General features: G+C 34.0%; 2 protein-coding genes and 1 long non-coding RNA gene across 4 annotated transcripts; all 3 read right to left on the minus strand.

The window, feature by feature from the left end:
• Nucleotides 1–129: 129 nt before the first annotated feature.
• On the minus strand, nt 130–10,249 carry LOC145230088 (copine-3-like). 2 transcript variants are annotated; one of them, XM_080095466.1, is made up of 14 exons: nt 10,043–10,249; nt 9,285–9,464; nt 8,988–9,062; nt 8,446–8,520; nt 7,163–7,336; nt 6,216–6,311; nt 5,319–5,408; nt 5,186–5,245; nt 4,313–4,553; nt 3,628–3,761; nt 3,121–3,235; nt 2,727–2,848; nt 2,089–2,260; nt 130–1,376 (listed from the first exon to the last, which is right to left on the minus strand). In XM_080095466.1, the coding sequence occupies exons 1-13, from the start codon at nt 10,190–10,192 to the stop codon at nt 2,099–2,101; spliced, it is 1,674 nt and encodes a 557-aa protein (XP_079951592.1). In that variant the 5' UTR covers nt 10,193–10,249; the 3' UTR covers nt 130–1,376; nt 2,089–2,098. The 2 variants fall into 2 exon arrangements, with proteins under 2 accessions (XP_079951592.1, XP_079951599.1); XM_080095473.1 differs by lacking the exon at nt 2,089–2,260 and having other exon boundaries at nt 10,043–10,248.
• Nucleotides 10,250–11,467: 1,218 nt separating this feature from the next.
• On the minus strand, nt 11,468–15,261 carry LOC145232268 (uncharacterized). Its single transcript, XM_080096849.1, has 7 exons — nt 15,091–15,261; nt 14,675–14,749; nt 14,072–14,129; nt 13,868–13,969; nt 13,234–13,370; nt 12,710–12,813; nt 11,468–12,319 (listed from the first exon to the last, which is right to left on the minus strand). The coding sequence occupies exons 1-7, from the start codon at nt 15,259–15,261 to the stop codon at nt 12,136–12,138; spliced, it is 831 nt and encodes a 276-aa protein (XP_079952975.1). The 3' UTR covers nt 11,468–12,135.
• A 4,052-nt stretch (nt 15,262–19,313) lies between these two features.
• Nucleotides 19,314–20,130, minus strand: LOC145208973 (uncharacterized). Its single transcript, XR_013854978.1, has 2 exons — nt 19,941–20,130; nt 19,314–19,765 (listed from the first exon to the last, which is right to left on the minus strand). It is a non-coding gene; the product is annotated as an uncharacterized LOC145208973 (long non-coding RNA).
• Between the last annotated feature and the right edge of the window lie 523 nt (nt 20,131–20,653).

Below are 20,653 nucleotides of genomic sequence, written 5' to 3' on the forward strand. Positions count from 1 at the left end.
TAATCCTTAACATGCAAACTATTTTTTTGTTTTATCCGTTGCTTCTCAAATACATTTGGAACATTTTTTTCAATAAACTGCCACGTTTTCTTTCATAACTTCTCTTTTTCTTGAAACCAACGCGAAAAATCACAGTTTCAAAATGGTATTTTTTTCGTTGAAAGATATTTCCAAAATAGCGGTATGTTTTTGAAAGTTATTTCCTTCACATTTACACAACGGAATGCGCGAATTATGGCAAAGTCAAATAACACAGTAAATATTATTAATAAAAGTGAGGGATAATACATACTAAACTGTGTGGAATTATATCATGTGTGCCAAGTTTTGCAAAAAAACACCTAAATTAGTACAGGAAAATGATTTGGTAGTACTGGTGATATATTGTACAAGATTTGTTTTGTATTTTCACATGTACACTAGCATGGTTTAAAGAAATGATTACCCAATGTACGTTTTTCATTTAAACGTTTTTCTTCGTTTTCTTTACGATACAAAGTCAAAATTAAACACTGCAAAAATATTTATAAAATCCTGAAGGTAAAGTTAAAAAGCAAAACATTTTTTTAGCAAACATGAAGGAAAAACGGGATATCTGCATTTTTCTCCAAATTAGTGAAACATAAAAAAAAACATTTTTTCTTTTCGTAGCAAGACAAAGGTAAAGAAATAAAATTGCTACAAATTATACATCACTTAAAATCTTTTGGAAACATGATCAAAATGAAACTGACAATGGTTATAGTGCAGCAATAAACCTTGAAATGAAACAAAGCACAAAAATGGCAACATATAATGTAAAATCTGCACACTAAAACAGATTAAAAGTGTAAATGTAAAACAAATCACTACAATAAAGATGAAACATTAATTTTAAGACCTGAAGGTTTTGGAATGCCCAAGCATACTAAAATAAACTACACAAGCTAGAACACAAATGTTGAAAAAAGTGTGAAAATTACTGTTGAAACTTTAATACCAGCCATAATTCTAAGTAGGCTGCATTTATGATACATTTTTTCAAGCAAATAGATTTACCAGCTTTCAGCAAAGCATAGTGTATCTTAAGCAAACAAGGCTTCAAAGGCAAACAATTTTTGCATTAACACAGAACACTGGCAAAATTTTAACTGGATTTTGAGTTGAAAGTAGTAAGTAGTACTAGCAAACATCTTAAAAAATATTCGGAAGCCAAAACTGATATCTCATACATAAGTATGAAGCTAGTTTGGAGGTAATGGGTTCATTTGCATTGGTTGACCGAACTGCTGAAGATTTTGTCGTGGAGATGGGCTGAAATTCCGTGCTTTGAAATAAGATGTAACTTGTGAGGGGACTTCAGCTAAAACATTTTTAGCCAGTTCAGCTGGTGCAGCCTGCATTAAAAAACATTGTGGTTTAGTTGTTGTAAATAAGGTTTACTAGAAGCTACTTTATTTTGCGGTAAGCAATTGCAATTGAGTCACTGTTTTTGAGTAGAACTGGGTTGAGAACAGTTCACTTGGTGAAAAATAACATAACAACACACTACTACATTTAAACAATCACCAAGCCGGAAATAGCTGGACAAGCACAAGATTGTTAGTAAATTTTGCTATGTGATGAAAAATGAACGATCAAGTAATGCATGACCAATGAATGTAGATTGGGTAATTGTGGTTGTCAAAAAAATGCATTCATGAAATTATTAAATGCAAAAATGTGAAAAAATATAATGAAAAATTGCCTGATATACATGTGTTCAGGAGATACATATGCATACATTCATCCGATGTTTATGTGTGTTGTATTTGTGTTTTATTATAGTAATTCTACAGTTGTTTGGAGCAATTACCCACTTTTTACGATTTTTTTGAATGCTTGTTTTACACGTTACAAGTGTAAACGAGTTAGAAATGCAAGAAAATCCAAAAGTTATATGCAATGCCACAAAATAAAGCAAAAAAATAAAAATAAAATTGGCCTAACGTGTTTAGATAAATGTCATTGCAAAGCAAAGAGATGGATGAAAATCAAGCATTCGTTGGTGAGTTTTCGATTGCAAAAAATAAAACTCATAGCAAACACAATACCACAATCGCTGCTTACCAAATGAAATTCAAGAGTTAGCATAAGCAGGGGGCGATGTATTAGAACCAAATGGATTTTGCTGAGCCAATTTGGGGTCTTTCAAAGGTTGAATTTTGCGTGAACGATAATATGAAATGACCTGATCGGGCAATTCAGCAAGAACATTTTTTGCAAGAATATGTCGTGGTGCCTAAAAACATTATATTTTTATTTTGTTGTGTATTTATTATAAGGATGATTGTACAATTTAGGTGTCAAATGGCAAGCCAACTTTTTTAAAGGTTGATTATTTTGACACATATGGAAATGTTTTATTATATACCCCACCTAAAAAACTTCTAATCGATCCCTTGTTACTTAACCTACAATGCCAAATATTTTTTAATATATTTCAGCGGGATATTTAAATCAAATGTTGGATAAAAAAGTGCAAAAAATGCATATTAATGTAAATGCTTTGTGGTGAATCCATATTTTGATGTTTTGTGAAAAAAATGTTTTTGGCTTTTGTTTATAGATTTGTAACAAAAGCGTTTTCCAACAAAATGATTTTCTGAAAGAATGATACAAAACGACACCAACACAGACAGCAAAGCAATATTTTACATTTCCAACACAAGCATTAAACAACGAAAAAGAACAAGTCAATTGCTTACATTTCTGAAATCCCTGAAAGGAACAAATTGTACAATGTCCCTCATACAAGGTCGACCACTTCGATCTGTCAGTCGAACATCATCACCGTCCAAGACATTCATTTCCGTAAAATCAGCCCCACCTAATAAAATACATTATTTACAACAAAACATTTCAGGAAGACTAGACACTGATTTAAAAAGTTGTATTGTAGTAAGAAATGAGTCAGTTGTTCCATACATGAAATTTTTTTTTTTAAATGAAAAACTTTTCAACGATTTAACAATGTTTAATTCATAGAAAAAAGATCCCCACTTTAACTACTGCTAGGAAATACAACATCAAAATCAGAAGAGTGAAACATAAACCAAACTATACTTCACATTTAATATGATCCAGTATTTTGTTACCCACCTACTCCTACAATAATAATCGACATCGGCAAATGTGAAGCCGCAACTATCGCATCTTTAGTTTGATGGAAATCTGATATGACACCGTCCGTTAAGATCAGAAGAATGTAATAATTCTGCAAAACATAATACAGGTACTTCAACAAACAAAATATCAAAACAAATTTTTAAACTGCAATCTTCTAAATCTTTAAATTGCTAACTTTGCCATATACTACAAATCTATTACGTATTTTATACAGGTACCATGTAGAGCACTGTATTTACAACACTAAAACACTTTAAAAACCAATATTTAGCAACAAAATCTATACAAAAAGTATTTAAGCTTAAACGTATCGGTCTGGATGTACATACAAAGGCTTTAATTTGGCATGTTAAAAGTTGCTTTCAAAACAAAACAACTCTATACATCAGCCAACAGGAGCAGTGTATCTCATGCCTTGAGCAAAATGGGTCTTGCAATTCCTTTTTATTCTATTTACACACAAAAAAGGAAATTACTTACTGACGCGACACCTTTTTGTGCTTCTTCTTGTGCAAACCGCATTACATGATTTATAACTGGCGCAAAGTTTGTGGGTCCGTAAAGCTGAATTTGCGGCAGACAAGTTTGATAAGCAGCCTCAAGTCCAGCAATGCCTGAAAACAAGACAATAATAATTTGTTGCAAATATCTGGGTTTCCAGAAAATATAATTTTAGCTATAAAAGTTAAGTAAACTAATCATACATGTGAATGGTTTAAATTTAGCTAAATTGAATACATTCATACTGGGATCAGCCCTATTGCGTCCATGCAGACCAGCGATCACAACATACTCATCCATAAATCATAGTACACCAGGCTAATTGAAGGCATTATAATGATTCAAGCCCATCTCCAGGGCATTCCCATGTGGCAAGGCACAGGCTAGAAAAATCTAGAACTGGATTGAATTTTTGTATTGATTCCATATAATGACTTCAAAGGGCCTGGTGTACTATGATTCAAATTATAGTTGTATAAAATGGAAACAGACTGAATAAATAAATTGTTAAACGTAACATTAAAGTAGAGCTGAAACTGTAACTTAAAAGGATGTCCCAATCACTTTACATGTATTTAAAACTGGCAGATACATGTATACTTCATTTTTTTACATTTTAGGTCACATTTTACCCCAGTCATAATAATCCTTAATTTAAACAAACCTGCACAAAATGGATTTTGGAAGTTGAAGTTTAGAGGGAATTCGAATGAAACTTGATACGTTGGTGGAATTTTGGCCCCAAATCCAAGGCCAGGAAACAACTTGTCAGTATCATAATCTTGACAAACTTCACCGACAGACCGTAATGCTTTTAAGTACTCGTTGGGGTTCCGTGGGTCCATAAAGTGTAATGATTGGGGGCTTCTCGGGTCCCCATTAGAACCAGTGAAGTCAACAGCAACCTTCAAAGGTGAGGTTTTTTGAAATGTTAGAAAAACAATTGATACAAAACCATGCAGTCTACTCTTTTATTATAACGAGACTTACATTTTAAAGCTTACTTACTGCAAATGTCAGCAGTCTCAATCAATTTTAGATAAAGTAACTATTACTCTTACGACATGATATGACAAACTTATTAATCACAGCTAATTTGCAAACTGCAGGAAGATTGCCTGGTTGCGTTTATGCTTGAAACAGATGTGTTTTTACCTGTCACACCAAATGTAAACCTATTAATCAATTAGTTTTACATATCAGATGATGAAATATCTGCCAACAGAACTTTGCAAACCACCTATCACATATGTAAATCTGACACACTAAACTTTTGTGACTAAACATGTGCAAAACATATGTAAAAAATGGAAAATATATGTGGACAAAAACAATCTCCTTTAGGAAAGGATTATATATGGGCCAGAACAGGGGTCGGCAACCTTTTAAGCGATGCCTGCCATTCATTTGCTGTGCCATGAAAATTACCTCAAGTGCCAACCTTGGCCCCTGAGCAAGAAGAACTATTATAAAGTGTTTCAAGGGTTTAAGTGGAAAAAAAACTTTTGATAAAAAACTGCTACTTTCTCCCACTTACAGTAAAATTGATCTGGCATCCGCCCAGTATAAAGTCAAGAAATGTGTATTCCACTTCTATCTGCATAAAACAAACACAATTGTAAAACACTCATTTAATTTTCACAGCATACAAATACCCAGACAAGACCTACTTTGCATGAAGTTAGATGGATCACTCCAGAGTTTTTATATTTGCTTCCTTTCTTTCTCTTTTTGGTAGGATTTATACAATCCCACTTTACCTAAAATACGTAGGAATAATAGTTAAACAATGTTTTTGAAGATTTTTATGCTAAATATGACACCCATATTTGCAGTGGTTTCAATTTTCTCAAACTTTTTAATTTGCAAGTTAAGCATTTTCCAACACTATTTTATGGCTCGCTCTATTAACCAATGAATAAGAAACTATCAAATGTACTTGTGCATATAAAATATTTACTATTTACTGGTAATGTGACAGTCTGTCTTGCTGTGCTGTCAATCTTCAAATCATAGTTATGTTATGTTTGGTTAAAGCCATTATCATGTTGAAATTAAATTCGTTTCATTTTGTATGTGAAAAAAATTAAACACTACAGAAATGTCAAAAACAAATGCTGTCGGGACACATAATAAATGAATTTTGCCAATAAACGACAAACGTCAATGCAAAATCTTGTGCTATAAAACAGTCATGCTTAAATTTCTGTGATACATTTTTATTGTCAAATCTTAAACTTTGCATATTACTTGCAACGTAGCAACCAACAAAAAGGGGAATCAACTTACAGGAGATGATTCAGCTTCTAGAAATGATCGGAATGTTGTTTGAAATTCACCGATTCATTTTGTATGTGAAAAAAATTAAACACTACAGAAATGTCAAAAACAAATGCTGTCGGGACACATAATAAATGAATTTTGCCAATAAACGACAAACGTCAATGCAAAATCTTGTGCTATAAAACAGTCATGCTTAAATTTCTGTGATACATTTTTATTGTCAAATCTTAAACTTTGCATATTACTTGCAACGTAGCAACCAACAAAAAGGGGAATCAACTTACAGGAGATGATTCAGCTTCTAGAAATGATCGGAATGTTGTTTGAAATTCACCGATGAAATCTGAAGAGCCATCATTGTCCCAATCGTAACATTTGATCTGCAAAAAGGGAAGACTGTAATTGGTTTCATTTACAATAAAATGATAATTCCTTTAATGCCAGTTACAATAATGTTGTTTATAAGAAATGCTTTTTACAAAATTGTTGACCTAACACCATCTTTTGTTTACCCTCCCTAATTATCAATACATGTAGTGATGCTTTACACAATGAATAGCATGTTGAAATTGTGTTGCAACATAAAGATTCAAACAACATGTGCCCAAACCACACTTGATATGCTGTTAGGTATTAATGACCTAGGAGTTGCTCCAGTTAATAAACTTTAATGTGCCGTAAGTTTTAGGAATATTTCAACGCAGAACATGTGACATGGTACACAGACAAGACCACATTGTGTATTTTGGCAAAAAGTATACAACACAAATTAGTTTGGGCATTCTTGACATAGGTGTTGCACTAAAAACTATGCACAAATTTAATTTTCGAACTCTATGGTTACTTCCTAAATACATATTTTAGCAAGGCTTTATTTGGGCAACATGCAAAATTTCATATGCTCAACAGGATTTCCTAAATAGCTTTGAATGATTTTTAACAGTGAGTTTGCCTTATACAGCATAGACAGCCTGCCATGTTGAACTATTGGTAAAATGCACATCATCATAAGCAAATCTGCCAATAATCTCCAGCTAAAAATAGGGAGAACCAGAAAGAAAGATTTCTTAGAAACCAAGATTAAACATTATTTTTAACTTGTCAGTCAAAGCAAACACATTTTCAAGTGAGTCTGGCTCCTGAAATGCCAGTTTGTCTACATGCTAAACATGGTACACATTTAAGCAAAGTTTAATACAAGCTGACAAGATATACATGACAATATATTTACCATTAGTTGAGCATCGTGATTTCCACCACATAAACTTTGTGTTGAAATCTTGAAAGGTTTCCATGTGGGATTTAATGTATTTTTTATCACTTCCGTTCTATGGACCATCATCCACTTTCCATCAACTCCTTCACGATGGATTTCTAGGTACGGATCAGACTTTCCAAAGAAATCCTAGAAATACTTTTTTTTTAAATGTAAAGTTGTACATTTCCGTTTTTCCAAAAACAACTATGTACATAAAACAAATAGGTAAGTTGATTAGAAAGTCTTTGTATAAAACATGCATTAAAATCAATGGTACAAAATTAAATATGGTAGGTTGTATCAAAAATAATATCTTTATGACAGTGTTTCATACCGGAACGAAACGAACCCACATAACGTTATTCGTTCTGAGCAAATTATTTATTTCGTTATTTCGTTCTGGACCGATATTTTCGTTTCGTTCCTGTCCGACCGAAATAAATTTATAACGGTATTTTTCAGTATTTCGGTCTTAACAAAAGAACATTTCTTTGTGGTCTTTACAACTGTAAAGCGAAAAAAGAAAGAAAGTTGTAACACACAAGGAATATTGTCGGTAGTTGTTATGTCACCAAACATTTGTCAATGATGGTCAAACAGATGTAAATTGTAGGAACTTCAATTTTTATTATAGCTCAACGGCGCGAAATTTTCAGCAATTGTTTGATGTCAAATGTCCAGAACGAAATACCGGAATAAAAAATAACGGTATTTCGTTCCGTTCCAGTATTTTGAATATTTTTTATTTCAGTATTTCGTTCCGGTATATGAGTCAAAAATTATTTATTTCGTTCCGGAATGAATCACTGCTTTATGATGAATAATTGCTATTTTATCATTCAGATGTTTTGACAAAACAATTGTTATCCTAAGTGAGATAATGCATAATGAGCAAAACCAATTAACTTTGTTCTCAGAGGAACACTCTTTCCTTTTGTAACTTTTGACAAGCTGCACTAAATAATCTTCATCTTATTGTGGTAGATAATATTGTGTGACAAATTATACAGAAATTGTGCTATATTACTTCCAAATTAAAAGGACAAATTAATCAATATTATTATCAAAAACAAATATTTGGTATTAGCTGCTCATGATAACTGTAACAAATGCCAACAAAATACATGCTTGCTTTGAATTATTATCAGGTATTTTAAAGCCTCCAAAATCAATAATTCTTGTTACAAAACCTCGACATAAATAATGCATTTGGCTTGCGCAACTGTAAAATTGGTGTAATCGGTTGTGACTGTTACCTTCTTGTCAAGACTAGTCCCTTTAAATGAGCAGTAAGCCACTTCATTGCTTCCACCTAATTCCTCTGCTGATATCTGAAACAATATTTTTTTTACACAATTGAATTATGAACCTAGAAATACGGGACTTAATATAAATGTAAATTTATAAAAAATCTACCAGAAAGACTTTATACAATGTATACTCATTGTGGCTATTGTTTTGACAGTCAGTATTATTATCATCTGAGCAATATTTTGTGAGCAGTAATAACACCAACAATCAATCAATCAATTAATTTTAATTTATTACAACGATTGTTTAAACAACAAAATTTATTTCTTTGCCACAAATAAAGTCATATCCAGTTATGTTACTTCTGGCAAAAATATTAAACATTTCCAATACAATCAACAATCAAAATATTTGAAGATCAACAAAACAGCACATCTATTTTTATGTTGATTTGGGGCTACTAACAACTAATTATATAAAAAAAAATTGCTAAATTTACATTTCACCTGTTTTATTTCAGCTTTGCTACCTTGGACATAATATTTACCTTAATTCTGCCTTTTCCAGCTGGCTTCTTATCTTTCATTAGCAATGGTTCATCAAGAACTCCATGTGATACAATCTAAAATATTATGTTTTTGTTTACATTAAGTGATAATTCAGTAATTCGATTTGGTAACACATATTGAATTTAAGTTAAGCCAAGAATGTTAATGGGTTAACCTCAATTTAAGTAAGCATTTAAAAAAATTTATTCGCAGTGTTTAAACACTTAACATATTTTTTTCTAAAGCTGGCAAAACTATAAACACTGGGTAAAAAAAAATTAAGCAATTATATTTACATGTCCGAGAGTGGCTTCGATTTCTCCAAGAAAGTCATGATCGGAAAGTCTTTGGTTGGCATTATCGATGTCGTAGACTGCGAATTTTACTTTCTGAACTTCCTCAAAGTAATAATCCATGGTAAAAGTTTTTGCAAAGTTTGGGTTCAAATTGTTGAGGACCATCTCAGTTCTGGCATGCTAAAGTAAAGACAGAAAAAATTGATTCAGTTTTTTTAAAATTTAGCACAAGATAAACAGCATTCATGTACATTTAAGTCCCATTGGTATAGAGCAGCAGCAGTACATATATTTCTGTCCATTGCAACACAGGTGATACTTGTTACCCAGTAAATCATATAATTCAGACAATTCCATAAGGATTATTATTTTGAAACAAACTGTGCTGTATGTACAAATTTTCTTCAATCTATAAAATAACTTGGCAAATTGGTTGTTATTGACCAAAAACATTTGTTTTTTAATAGTTGGCAAGATGATGTAATCAGTGGTAGGATTCTTCTGTTTCGCACCGGTTCTATACAACCGTCCAATGAATTTTTTTAAGACTTTTTGTAACAGAACCGGCAGGAAAATATGACCTTTGTGATAGAACCGGCTGATAAAAAAATTGAATCCCACCACTGGATGTAATGCATTTTAAAATGTGGTCACAAATATTTGAAAAATATTTAAGTACCAGGATTTCATAAATCAATCAACTTTCAAAATGGTCCGCATGCAATATGTTTATTTCATTTATTTAACGGCCAACTTACTTCATACCAGCGTCCATCTTGCATTACAAAAAAAGCACACAGTGGGTCCGATTTCGACAAAACATCTTTATCCAATAAATTAGTGCAAGAAACTCTCAGTTCCACTTTTGAATGGCACGAAGTTGGAGGGGGTGCCGGAGCTTGTTGCATTTCAAAAATTTGTTTTAAGGCACAAAAACAAATAATACTATGAAAAAAAAAGAGAAAAGTATTGAAAAAGAATGTCATATAGATGAAAAAGGCCTTTACAATAATTATTTATGTTATATTTTGCAAACCAATGGTTTATTGCATTTAATTTTCATAAAAAACAGAAAATAAACATTAAAACACACAAATATAACAAGCATTCTTTTTATATATTTTGGAGACATTTAAATCCTAACTTTGTCAACAAATTCGAACCAACTATAAAAAGTCACTTCTTATTTGTTCTTGTCTACATTTTTTTCGTAAACATTTTAAATCCAATTATAAACTGAAGATTAGAAGTTTTTTATCTCTCTGCTAAATTTTAGCTACACTGCCACTAGTATTCTCCTCTGCATCAACTTTAAAGCGAAAGTGAATTTAACAACTTGGCTGGCCAAAGTTATGAACCACAACTTTTAATCCAGCAGAAAATTTACAACCAACTTTCCTAACCGCTACAGGGCAAGAAGGTAAACATACAAGGTGACGTCATCTACGAGACAAACCCACTCGGGCGTGTTACGTCACAGCCACGTGATTTTTATGACGTCTGGATATGTCACGACTCACGAGATGAGATATTTCGGGTATTTCGTTCATGTGCCAGCAACAAAAGTAACTTATCCAAACGTAATATTAAAATTTGTGCATCTTTTCTTCCGACTTATATAATACTGCTGTTTAATCACTGCAAAAACGCGAAACCTTTTAAATTGCTTTCTTGCGTTTAGTCGAGTATATTTCGATTGTGGCAGAAAAACATAGACTTCAGCAGGTTTTACGGTTACTTTCGCACGTATAAAGCTTAACCTCGGCAAACTGAGTTGAGTTTATTTCGCTTTGTAAAAGCACTGGAACAAGCGTCACAATGGCACTGGAACAATCGCCGAGGTAGTGGCTACGTGACGTTGAAACGTTGAAGGCCGGGTTAGCAATATTTCACCAATTTTCGGGTGTTGTGTACCGATATATTTGTGCTTTATTTTTATTTTTTGAGTTTTTTTCAGTTTAAAATTATTCCTGCAATTTTTGCCTATTAACCAGAATGACATTAAAAAAGTAATAAGACAAAGTATTGCAAAGTTTGTCCAAACCAGTAATGTTTGACCGGTGCTCTGAGAAACCCTAGTTTGTCTACTGCTGCGCTGTCTTTTAATTGTGACAAGTCCATACACGGGCGATCGCTGGTAATCCTGTTTTTAACGCTTCAGGACACCAATAGGTAAACAACGAACTTTTTTATTAGGAAAATGGACAAATGGTGGCGCTCGAGGGTACATGTAGCTGCAAACTGCAAACCGTGTGTTACGGAACAGTTTGAAGCGGCAGCATTATGTATATGTGTAAGTAAAAATACAGAAATAGCACAAAAAACAAGGCAAAGAAACTAACAATACTTGATAATAGAAATATGGAAACAGTGAGTTATCAAAAATACTACTTGTTTTAAAGTATTTTAAGAGCAATGTTAAGAAATGAATAGGTTTAAACATCAAGGTTAAATATTTTCAAATGAGTTTCTATTTGGACTGGTTTGCTTTCAGTTTACGAAAGTCTACTGCTTACAAGTGCCAAAAATGGGATGTGGATTGTAACGGGCCGTTGTAATTTACCGTCAATCAGTAATTACTACAACAACAAAATAATTCTTAAGACGAAAAATGTGTTAGAACTTATAATATGTACATACACAGGGTTGCCATCGACATGGACCCCGAAATAAGGACAAAAAATTGAACTCAGGTCTAGATTTACTTTTTACTAAAGTCAAACAAAGGCATTTCTTAGAAATAAGTACATTATTTTTCTAAGACATTGCCAAAATAAGGACAAATCTTAGAAAAAAGAACGGTGTGGTAAACCTGTACATACCGCCAGATAGCAGTAAGTGTTTTACGCATTTATGTGTGAAGAAAATAGGCGCCGAAAAATGACTTCGATTTTTCCATAACAAATCTTTCGTTTCTAACGTTCACATTCACTGGTCGTACTCCAAGTCGGTCGTTGGCATAGAGATAAAACACGCCGCCATGGTAACCGCTGTCTATCGCCCTCCGGCGGCGTCCACTTTCCCAGTAACCACCGCTACAAAGAAATTAGTTCAGTCACTACCCAGTAGGTACAATACACTTGCAAATAAGCCTGTTACTCCCAACAAACTGGAGTGCCGTTGAATGACTACACTAGCCATTTTTGGCCACCAGCTGCACTGATGAGAGTGAGACCTTACGTGCGCACTGTCTGCAGCTTACCATTATCATATAAGCTTTTTAGCAGTTTCAACAAATTCTAAAACAGACGATCAATAAATGCAAGTTTTGGGTTGTAAATAACGATAAAAAAGTGGTCTATCAAAAAAAATATTGTCTTGGTGTCAGAAAAAGTTTATTTACGTTTAAGTTTAAAGCAAATTTGAAATGTGTCGAGCAAGAAAATAATATCTGACAGTTTTACAATTATCTGCTTTGTACTTACACTTTCTGTGCAACAATATATTTCATAAGAACTGTCTCCACGACGCCATTTAGTTGAACAGTTTCATGACCAGTGCCATGCATTCCAGCTCCCGAATAGCTTACCTGCAAATTGAAAAATAAAATCTTAACATGGTGATTCTAAACTCGTTTAAGGCCATGGACCACTAGCCCGAATAAAATAATTTGGTGGAGTTTTCCATTTTCGAGTAGAGACAAAGTTTTGTGACTTGGGGTATATGCCTTAAAAAGCTGATGTGGCCCTTCATATCACTTATAATGTCATAAGCATTTGCTGAAACATTTGAACAAAAAAGCACGTCGCTTTTTACGTGTATTTGGGCCGTTATTTTAAGCATTAAACTTTAAAAGGTAATATCTAATAAATTACAGCTAACGTTTCGATCCTAGGTGTTCTTTAGGAAGAACACTTCTGTCAGCCAATATAACTGACTAATCAAAATGTCATAAGTTACAATCGTAATCACCCTAAAAACGGAAAAATCAAATGATTAATATACTGACCTGTGAGTATACGTAATAGTATCCATCAGCTCTGATTACAATAAAGGTGCCGACAGGATCCGTCTGTTCGTCGATGACTTCGACTCTGATTGGTGGAAAAGTGCTTCCCGAATCCGAACTCCATAAAAAGTATTCTCCTAAAAATTTTAAACACTTTTCTGTCGCTGGTAATTCTTTTTCTGTAATATTCAACTGCTTGTTATTTCCTATTAGAATTAAAACATTAAAATCAAAGTTTTTTAAGTTGGATTTACAAATCCAAAAGAAGTCTGTTTAATTGGTTTTTGCGAGAAATATTCATACGATTTTAGATAAAGTGAATACAGTTTTCCGGCTAAACCGTGTTTTGTATGTGAATTTTTTTTCATAGGTCAAGGAAGATATTGTGTTAAAATCCAAAAAAAACACACACAAAGTTAAGAATTTAAGTTCTAAAGTTCATATATGATTGCCGACATATTTTAAACAGTTAAAAAACCCGAAACAAGAATTTTTTACAAGTTTACTTGGCAAAAGCCGTGGATAAGTTATAACGAGACCCAACTTTAGCATGTTGCCTGTTGAAGGGTCAGATACTGTTCAGTTAAAATACTCTAAGTTCAGTATTTGTAGTTTGTGCCACAAACCTACTAACCCATATTCGGTATTTGCAGATGCTCGCAAAGATGTCTGTCAATTCCACATACACGCGTGTTTCTTCCTCCAATACCAACGAGATGGGCACCGATAAAAGCCTCTGTAAGCAAAAAAATAAATAAACAACAGAAAACAGAAAAGAGTGAGTATCATAGAAGTTTCATAGTTTCTGCTTCAATTGGAATAACGATCCATTTATTACCTGGTAAAGATCTTTCTTGTCGGCTTTTTGTTCTGGCTGTTGCGTTGTCATGCGGCACCTAAAAACAAAGTGCAATTCGATTGACAAGTTTATCCTTGATGAGCTAATGTAATATGGGTAAAGTATCATGGCCCAAAATATCGCTTTAACGTCACACACGCAAGTTGACTTATCGCTTAAAAATGACCGGTTTGACTTGGATTTGTGCACATGGTCAAGAAGCCGAGAAACGAAAACTTGGTTTATCTCTTGGTCTATCTATTCAACTTTTTTTCAAAAGTTTGAGCGCTAAAAAGCGATAGAAGATGGCGCCAAATTTCAGTATCGTAGCCTATCTTTTTTGATGTTAGAGCAATTGAGATTGTTGGACAGTTTCACTCAGATCTATTCAAACAGGTTTAGGTGGTACGCAGTGATTAAAAAAAGTCGTCAGCATAAGGTTGAGAATCGCTGCTTTAAAACTTCGCGCGCCAAAATATTCGTAAACTTGTTGACTCATTGATTAATCTTAGAAACGCGAAAACTCACTTTGTGACTGATAACAAGTACAGCTTTGTTCCATACACATATAAACGCTATTGAGAATAGATACAAACTACAAACCAGGGTTTCGCATTTCTGTTGCATCTCTTTTATGGTTTCTTGACTTTTCATGAATTCCTCCTTTAACTCTGCAATCTGTATTAAAAAATATCATAAAGATCCCTTAAAAAAACCTAACTGTTATTGGGGAGAAATATGACACCGTGACAATTTGCTTTTAAACATACGTTTTTGATTTAAATTTATTTTCATTGGCTTGGTACTTTTAACACGATATGTGAATTTTTTTCGTCGAAACAAAAGACTCTTTGTTGCTCAGAGAAACAGGCCGGGGATCGAATCATTTGTCCTCAAGATATTAAGACATATATATCATATAAATATGTAAATAATATATAATAACTTAAGTACATATATCTTAAGAATAATTGACTTCACGTTTTTCATGAACTTGGAGAAAACAAAAAAACACTTACCTCTTTGGATTGGGAGTGAAGTTGCCAGCCATACAACAAGGCCACAACGAAAAAAGACATAGAAAGCACCAACAAAACCGCATGATGTCTCAGTGGTCTATTAGGTGGTTCACCATTAGAGGGCAGCATTACAAAACTGTTTCTTTTTTCTTTTGTACTAAAGAGATCCATTTTGCTAAACTCTGAAACCGGTAATTTGTTAGAAAACACAGAAAAGATAGTTACTAGTTAATGTAACTTGAGACTGTCCTACATACAACAAAGTTAGAATGGCCGAAAAGCTATAATGATGTACAGAACCCGCTTAAAATTGTTTGGCTGTAACCGAATATTCAGTCAAACAGCTAAACAATTTCAGTCAAATATGTACAAAGCCAAAACAGTGTCCTAATGGATGTATTGAAAGGAATCGTTTGTTGGTAATCAGAGTTAATTCGATTGTGAAACTGTTAAACACCTTTTATAATGTATAAGACGAAACACAAAAATATTTTGCAGGCAACGTGACTCGTGCATTGTGAAAACAACGTATTAATTGGGTGATTTTAAATCCAATTATTTACAAATTTATATTTATTCAAATCTTATTGAAGACAAATTATTTACATCTGGAATCTTCTGTATTAAGCGCAAGGCGATACAGGACGATTTTTAAACAAAACAACTTATAAATGCACTCATTGTGCACGACGTATAACTTGCGTTAATGTTACTATGTAATATTTAAAATAGTGATTGACATTTCTTTCAAAAATGGCCAGTTCCAGCATATTGCAATGTCAATCATATTGCAATATTGCATACACTGGAACCATAGATATAAAAATGAAAGTGGCCAAAAACTGTTCAAAACCTTTATTCACATTTATGCAACATAGCAGGGACCCAGAACGCCAAAGACTTTGCCATGTGAATGCACCACAATGTGGTAAACCAATACCAGCAAGTACATGTTCTACATCAGGGGCGTCAATCATGCGGTCTTTTCAAACATGCGGTCTCTCGATTTACGTAAAAGTGTGTTTTTGCCCTCACAGTTGACACCCCTGTTCTACATCAAACCTTCTGTCATTTATCAGCTCAAAACAAAGCAATAACCGACTTATATTAGCCTATTAAACTACACGTGCTGTTTTCTTTTTATCTGAAAAAAGTTCCAGCAGGACCACACTTTGTAACAAATGACCCGAAACCTTTTTCTCAAATCATTTTCTTTACCTTTAGGTTTAAAACACACACATTCAGTACCTACCACTGGTTTAACTGAAAGCAAATCAAAACCCTACGATTTGCAGCGTAACACAAAAATATCACAACAAACCTGGCCCTTTGGGTGTGTTGGTGGTAAACCAGCACAAACCCAGCACTACAATTTCACGGGTCAACAACTGTTCTGTTCACGACGATCAGGTCTGATTTGATGGAATTTACCCTAAACCTCCGAAAGTCAATCTTGTGCAAACGTTCTGTGCAGACAAGCAGAACGGGTGAGTCATTTATCCGAAATTCTGACTCCAGTATCACAAAAAGTGCTTCTACAGCAAACTCCTATGTGTCATTGACTTCTTCAAACGTTTTGTTTGTTTTGGAATAAAGTACCCCTTTCTGCGCAGTTTTAAACAACATGCAATCTTGTGTGTATACAGTTATTTTCATTTAAACTATTGTATGACAAAACAATGATGTGTTTTTATCTAGATTTTATTTCTTGTTCTAAAACAAAACCTGCAACTCCTGGCACGCGTGAGTTTTATGGCACACCAAGTAATTTTCGGTTTTATATTAAGGTACAGTTTGACAAGATTAAAACTATTATATCACATGTTATGATTTATTGGTACCTCAATCAAACTGCACATATGTATACGTCTGCTTACTTGTTACTACTTAAATAAGACGGCACCACTATCAGTGGCGTAGCCAGGGAGGGGCCAAAGGGGCCATGGCCCCTCCCAAATTTTCAAAGTTGTACATTGATAAACTTAAATTTAGTGTAGTTTCGTCCTTCATTATTGTGGTATTGTCTCTCAACTATGAAAGGAACATATAAACTACCAAAAATGACTTTTGTCACCAAGTTGTAGGCCGAAATTCATGCTTTTTTATTTATGCAGACATGGAATAAATGAATGAAGCGTTTCGTTGTCCCGTCAAACCACAGTTTGACAAGTCACGTTTTTGCTAAAAGCACGCCGAGCGTTAGCAAAAAGTTGTATTAGACATCAAATTATTTGGCCCCTCCCAAACTTTTTGGCTGCCTACGCCACTGACCACTATGACATACAATAATTTTTGCCAAAGCCGTTATCATTTTCTACAAATCTCTTTGCCTCATATAGACATTTACTAAAGGATACACCTGTGCCTTGCTAGGTAACAAATTGATACTGTCAGCTCTTTTTTGTTTAATGATACAATTAGGCCACACTGTATGTTTCCCATTGCAAACAAGGTTAAGGATACCATCTGTGTTCTGTATCTGTGTTTTTATGTGTGTTTAGTAGACTGTCAGTTGCTAGCCTTAGCAGAAAAGCAACCTTCCATTTGAAGCCTTTAAAACACATTGCTTTTCAGTTTTTCAGACCAGAACAAGTTTTTCAGACCAGAATTAACCTTATGCAAACGTCACAAGCACATTTATGCAGAAACAATGGCAAACGAGTTTAAAAAATACACCGAAAAATTACAGAACTGCAGACTAATCAAACTGTACTGAAAACCATAAGGGTTGTTTTTGACAGCCTAGATATGCAAAATGCGAACAGACAACTTCTTATTCTACGATGCAGACATTGCAATCACGACATAAATTAATTTAAACTCCAGCTAAATTTGCAATTCGAGAGCAAAACTGGTGGAGAAAAACACTTTACTTGATGGTAGACTTGTAGCTAAGCTGTGTCTCACGACTATTGCTGATGCGTTTTTTCCAAAATTGCGCGTTCTGGGTCGAAACCGTAAAAGTGGGTCGCCTTTAGACTTCGTTGGATCGTCGAATATAATAGTTAATACAGTAGGCACAAAGTCTTTCGATAACTGGGCGCTGTACTTTATTGCAAATTCGTTTAAGGTTTCTGACTTTGTAGCAAATTGAGAAGTGGTGAATGTCGTTGTAATATTGCAACACTTTAGGATATGGAAAAAACACATGTGAAAAAGGACTTAGGAGATCAATCAGAATTGAATTTATCGTTTGTAAGTCGTTGTACGTATTGCATTTTTATTTTTAGTTGATTTAACAAAACAACGTTTGCAAAACTGCTTTAAAAGACTGACATTTTCTCTTAGTTAAAGTACAAGATACAACTGGAACTACTTCTCTGTTTCATTGTTTTCGACGACAGCTACTACGAGAGTTATACTACGCTTTAACAACAAGTTTCTTAGTATCAAATTCGGCTTACATCCAGAAACAGATCGCGCAAAGCCTTTTCGTTTTACGAGCCCTTATACACTTCCCGTCTTGTTTGCAAACATTTCAGCAGGTGTTGCGACAAGACCGGCGTCACGTTTTGCAAAGTAAGCAGAAAAATAAAGCTTTTCCGTTTGCGATGTGGGAAACTTTCGAGAGATCTTGACAACATAAATATTAAACAGATCGTATGTCGGTGATGGCTTGTTTAGCGTAAACTAACTAAAATAGTAAAATGACGCGTTGATTAATAAATAAGCGTATGGTCCTAGTTGGGTAAGTTAGTGATATTTGTTTGTTTCATTTTTATCCTCGGTGGACGGACAACGTCTAAATGCATTTTGCTTACGATGGGTCCACTTTTGAGCTGCCTGTTTTTATTGCAAGTCCGTTGACTCTTTTTTATTTGATTGTTTAATTTAGGCAGTTGGTAACTTCAATTTAGTTCAACCGATCGGGAAGCACTGGGTTAGAGCAATACCGCTCAAGTTTCTTGCTCGGGGAAACACAAGCGACCGAAAGAGGATTAGAACCCATCACCCTGTGATCACAGGGCGGTTGCGCTAACCACTTGGCTGTCCTGGTGATTGAGTTCAACGCGCCAGGTTACCACGAATTAGAAGAGCAATATGCCGCTTAAAGATTTTTGTTCGAGAAAAAACAAAAGGTAAAGCCGTGATTCGAACCCACAGGGTTGCGAGTAGTAGGCGCTTGCTCAAAACAAAAATTACATCACAATGTTTAAAAGCAATTTTGCTACATAGAAAACTCGGAGAATAAATAAAGGCCATCAGTAGAAAAATCCACATTATATCAAAGAAACGTTTATTACGCAACACTATGGCTAAGAAAATCAACAAAACAAAAAAACGTGCATTGTTTAGCCCACCAATCAGCAAAACTAATATGACACATAACATGGCAAGGATTGTGGAATTTCGGACGTCATATACATCATTATTTGACGTCACACAAACCCTTCATTCGAACTAAACCCGTTTGATGTTTCAGCTCTTACGTAGCCAAAGCTTTTGGACGCCTTCGGTACCTCTATGACGTCATAAGCGCATCTGACGCAATGTCCACAAAGATCGTACTGCACCGCAAAAGTAATCGAAAGGCAGATTATGACGAAACAAAGAGCGATTGTCACAAGTGATGCAATTGGAAATATTTCTTCGTTGGAATGATTCGGATTTTTTGGTTGAAACGACGTAAAATTTGTGTGTTCTTTCAAGTTTTTGGCAGGTCCGGTTTCTGCTTCTGTAAAAATGTGAAAACTATAATCAAATAACAATAAAAACAAGTATAGCCGTACTAAAATTTTAGAAAATTTTTTTAACATTGTTACAGCAAAAGTATTACTGTTAAAGTATCCTTTATTACTGTTAAAGTATCCTTTAACAAACCCCACGAAGCACTGCTATGTTTTGCATACCTTTGAAATTGTCCAAGATAAATCCATATTTTGGTGGTTCGCTATAATGCAAAGATATGTTCGGTGATTCTGCATTCAAACAAGGACTGGAAAACAACAGCACACTACAAAACATTGCAAAGCAAGGTAGCCCTTTTATTGTGCTGTTAAACTTTTTCATTTTTTGTTTACTATAACAGACTTCAAGCGGAAAATCTGAAATAATAGGAAACAATTAGCAAAATTTAGGTAGAAAATTGGAAAATAACCTAAATGGTAATACAAAAACCAAAAATAAGTTTGTCATCTTGATAAAAAAGTAACGGAAGTGCCAATTGTCTTATTTCTGTTACATTTTTTAATTTTTAACTATTAATCTCAGTTTCAATAGCGGTAATGACTTCTTTATTCTATTATATAAAATAAAATCTCAAATCTGCAAAAATTTAGCATTCAGGAGGCTTAAGTAAAGAACAATCAAAGTCTGTTGCTCATTGAAGTCATTCTATTGTGATTTCCCAAACGGCGGTAGCTCTCTGCAGACCTCAACCGAATCCGCCAACCTTGTATTTTAAACTTAATTATGGTGATCCAGACTGTTTGGGATTTTCAGCATGAATAAATTTCACCGTAATTGCACATTGAAATATATTTGTATGCAAATGAGGTTTCGAAGTAAAGGCTGCTAATCCGCCCCGAGGCTAGTTTTGCAGACTATTTTTTTTCTCTCTCTC

This window comes from Phallusia mammillata, chromosome 1, assembly GCF_965637545.1.
Source record: "Phallusia mammillata chromosome 1, kaPhaMamm4.hap1.1, whole genome shotgun sequence".
NCBI lineage: Eukaryota > Metazoa > Chordata > Ascidiacea > Phlebobranchia > Ascidiidae > Phallusia > Phallusia mammillata.

Excerpts from the sequence above, each read along its gene's own strand:
- LOC145230088 (XM_080095466.1), bottom strand. The coding sequence starts at position 10,192 with ATGCAACAAGCTCCGGCACCCCCTCCAACTTCGTGCCATTCAAAAGTG. Across the intron at positions 5,246-5,318 it reads TCCATCTAACTTCATGCAAA|ATAGAAGTGGAATACACATT; the intron begins GTAGGTCTTGTC and ends TGTTTTATGCAG. Across the intron at positions 3,236-3,627 it reads CACAAAAAGGTGTCGCGTCA|AATTATTACATTCTTCTGAT; the intron begins GTAAGTAATTTC and ends TATGTTTTGCAG.
- LOC145232268 (XM_080096849.1), bottom strand. The coding sequence starts at position 15,261 with ATGGATCTCTTTAGTACAAAAGAAAAAAGAAACAGTTTTGTAATGCTG. Across the intron at positions 13,970-14,071 it reads ACAAGAAAGATCTTTACCAG|AGGCTTTTATCGGTGCCCAT; the intron begins GTAATAAATGGA and ends TTTTGCTTACAG. Across the intron at positions 13,371-13,867 it reads TCTGCAAATACCGAATATGG|GAGAATACTTTTTATGGAGT; the intron begins GTTAGTAGGTTT and ends TAAAATTTTTAG.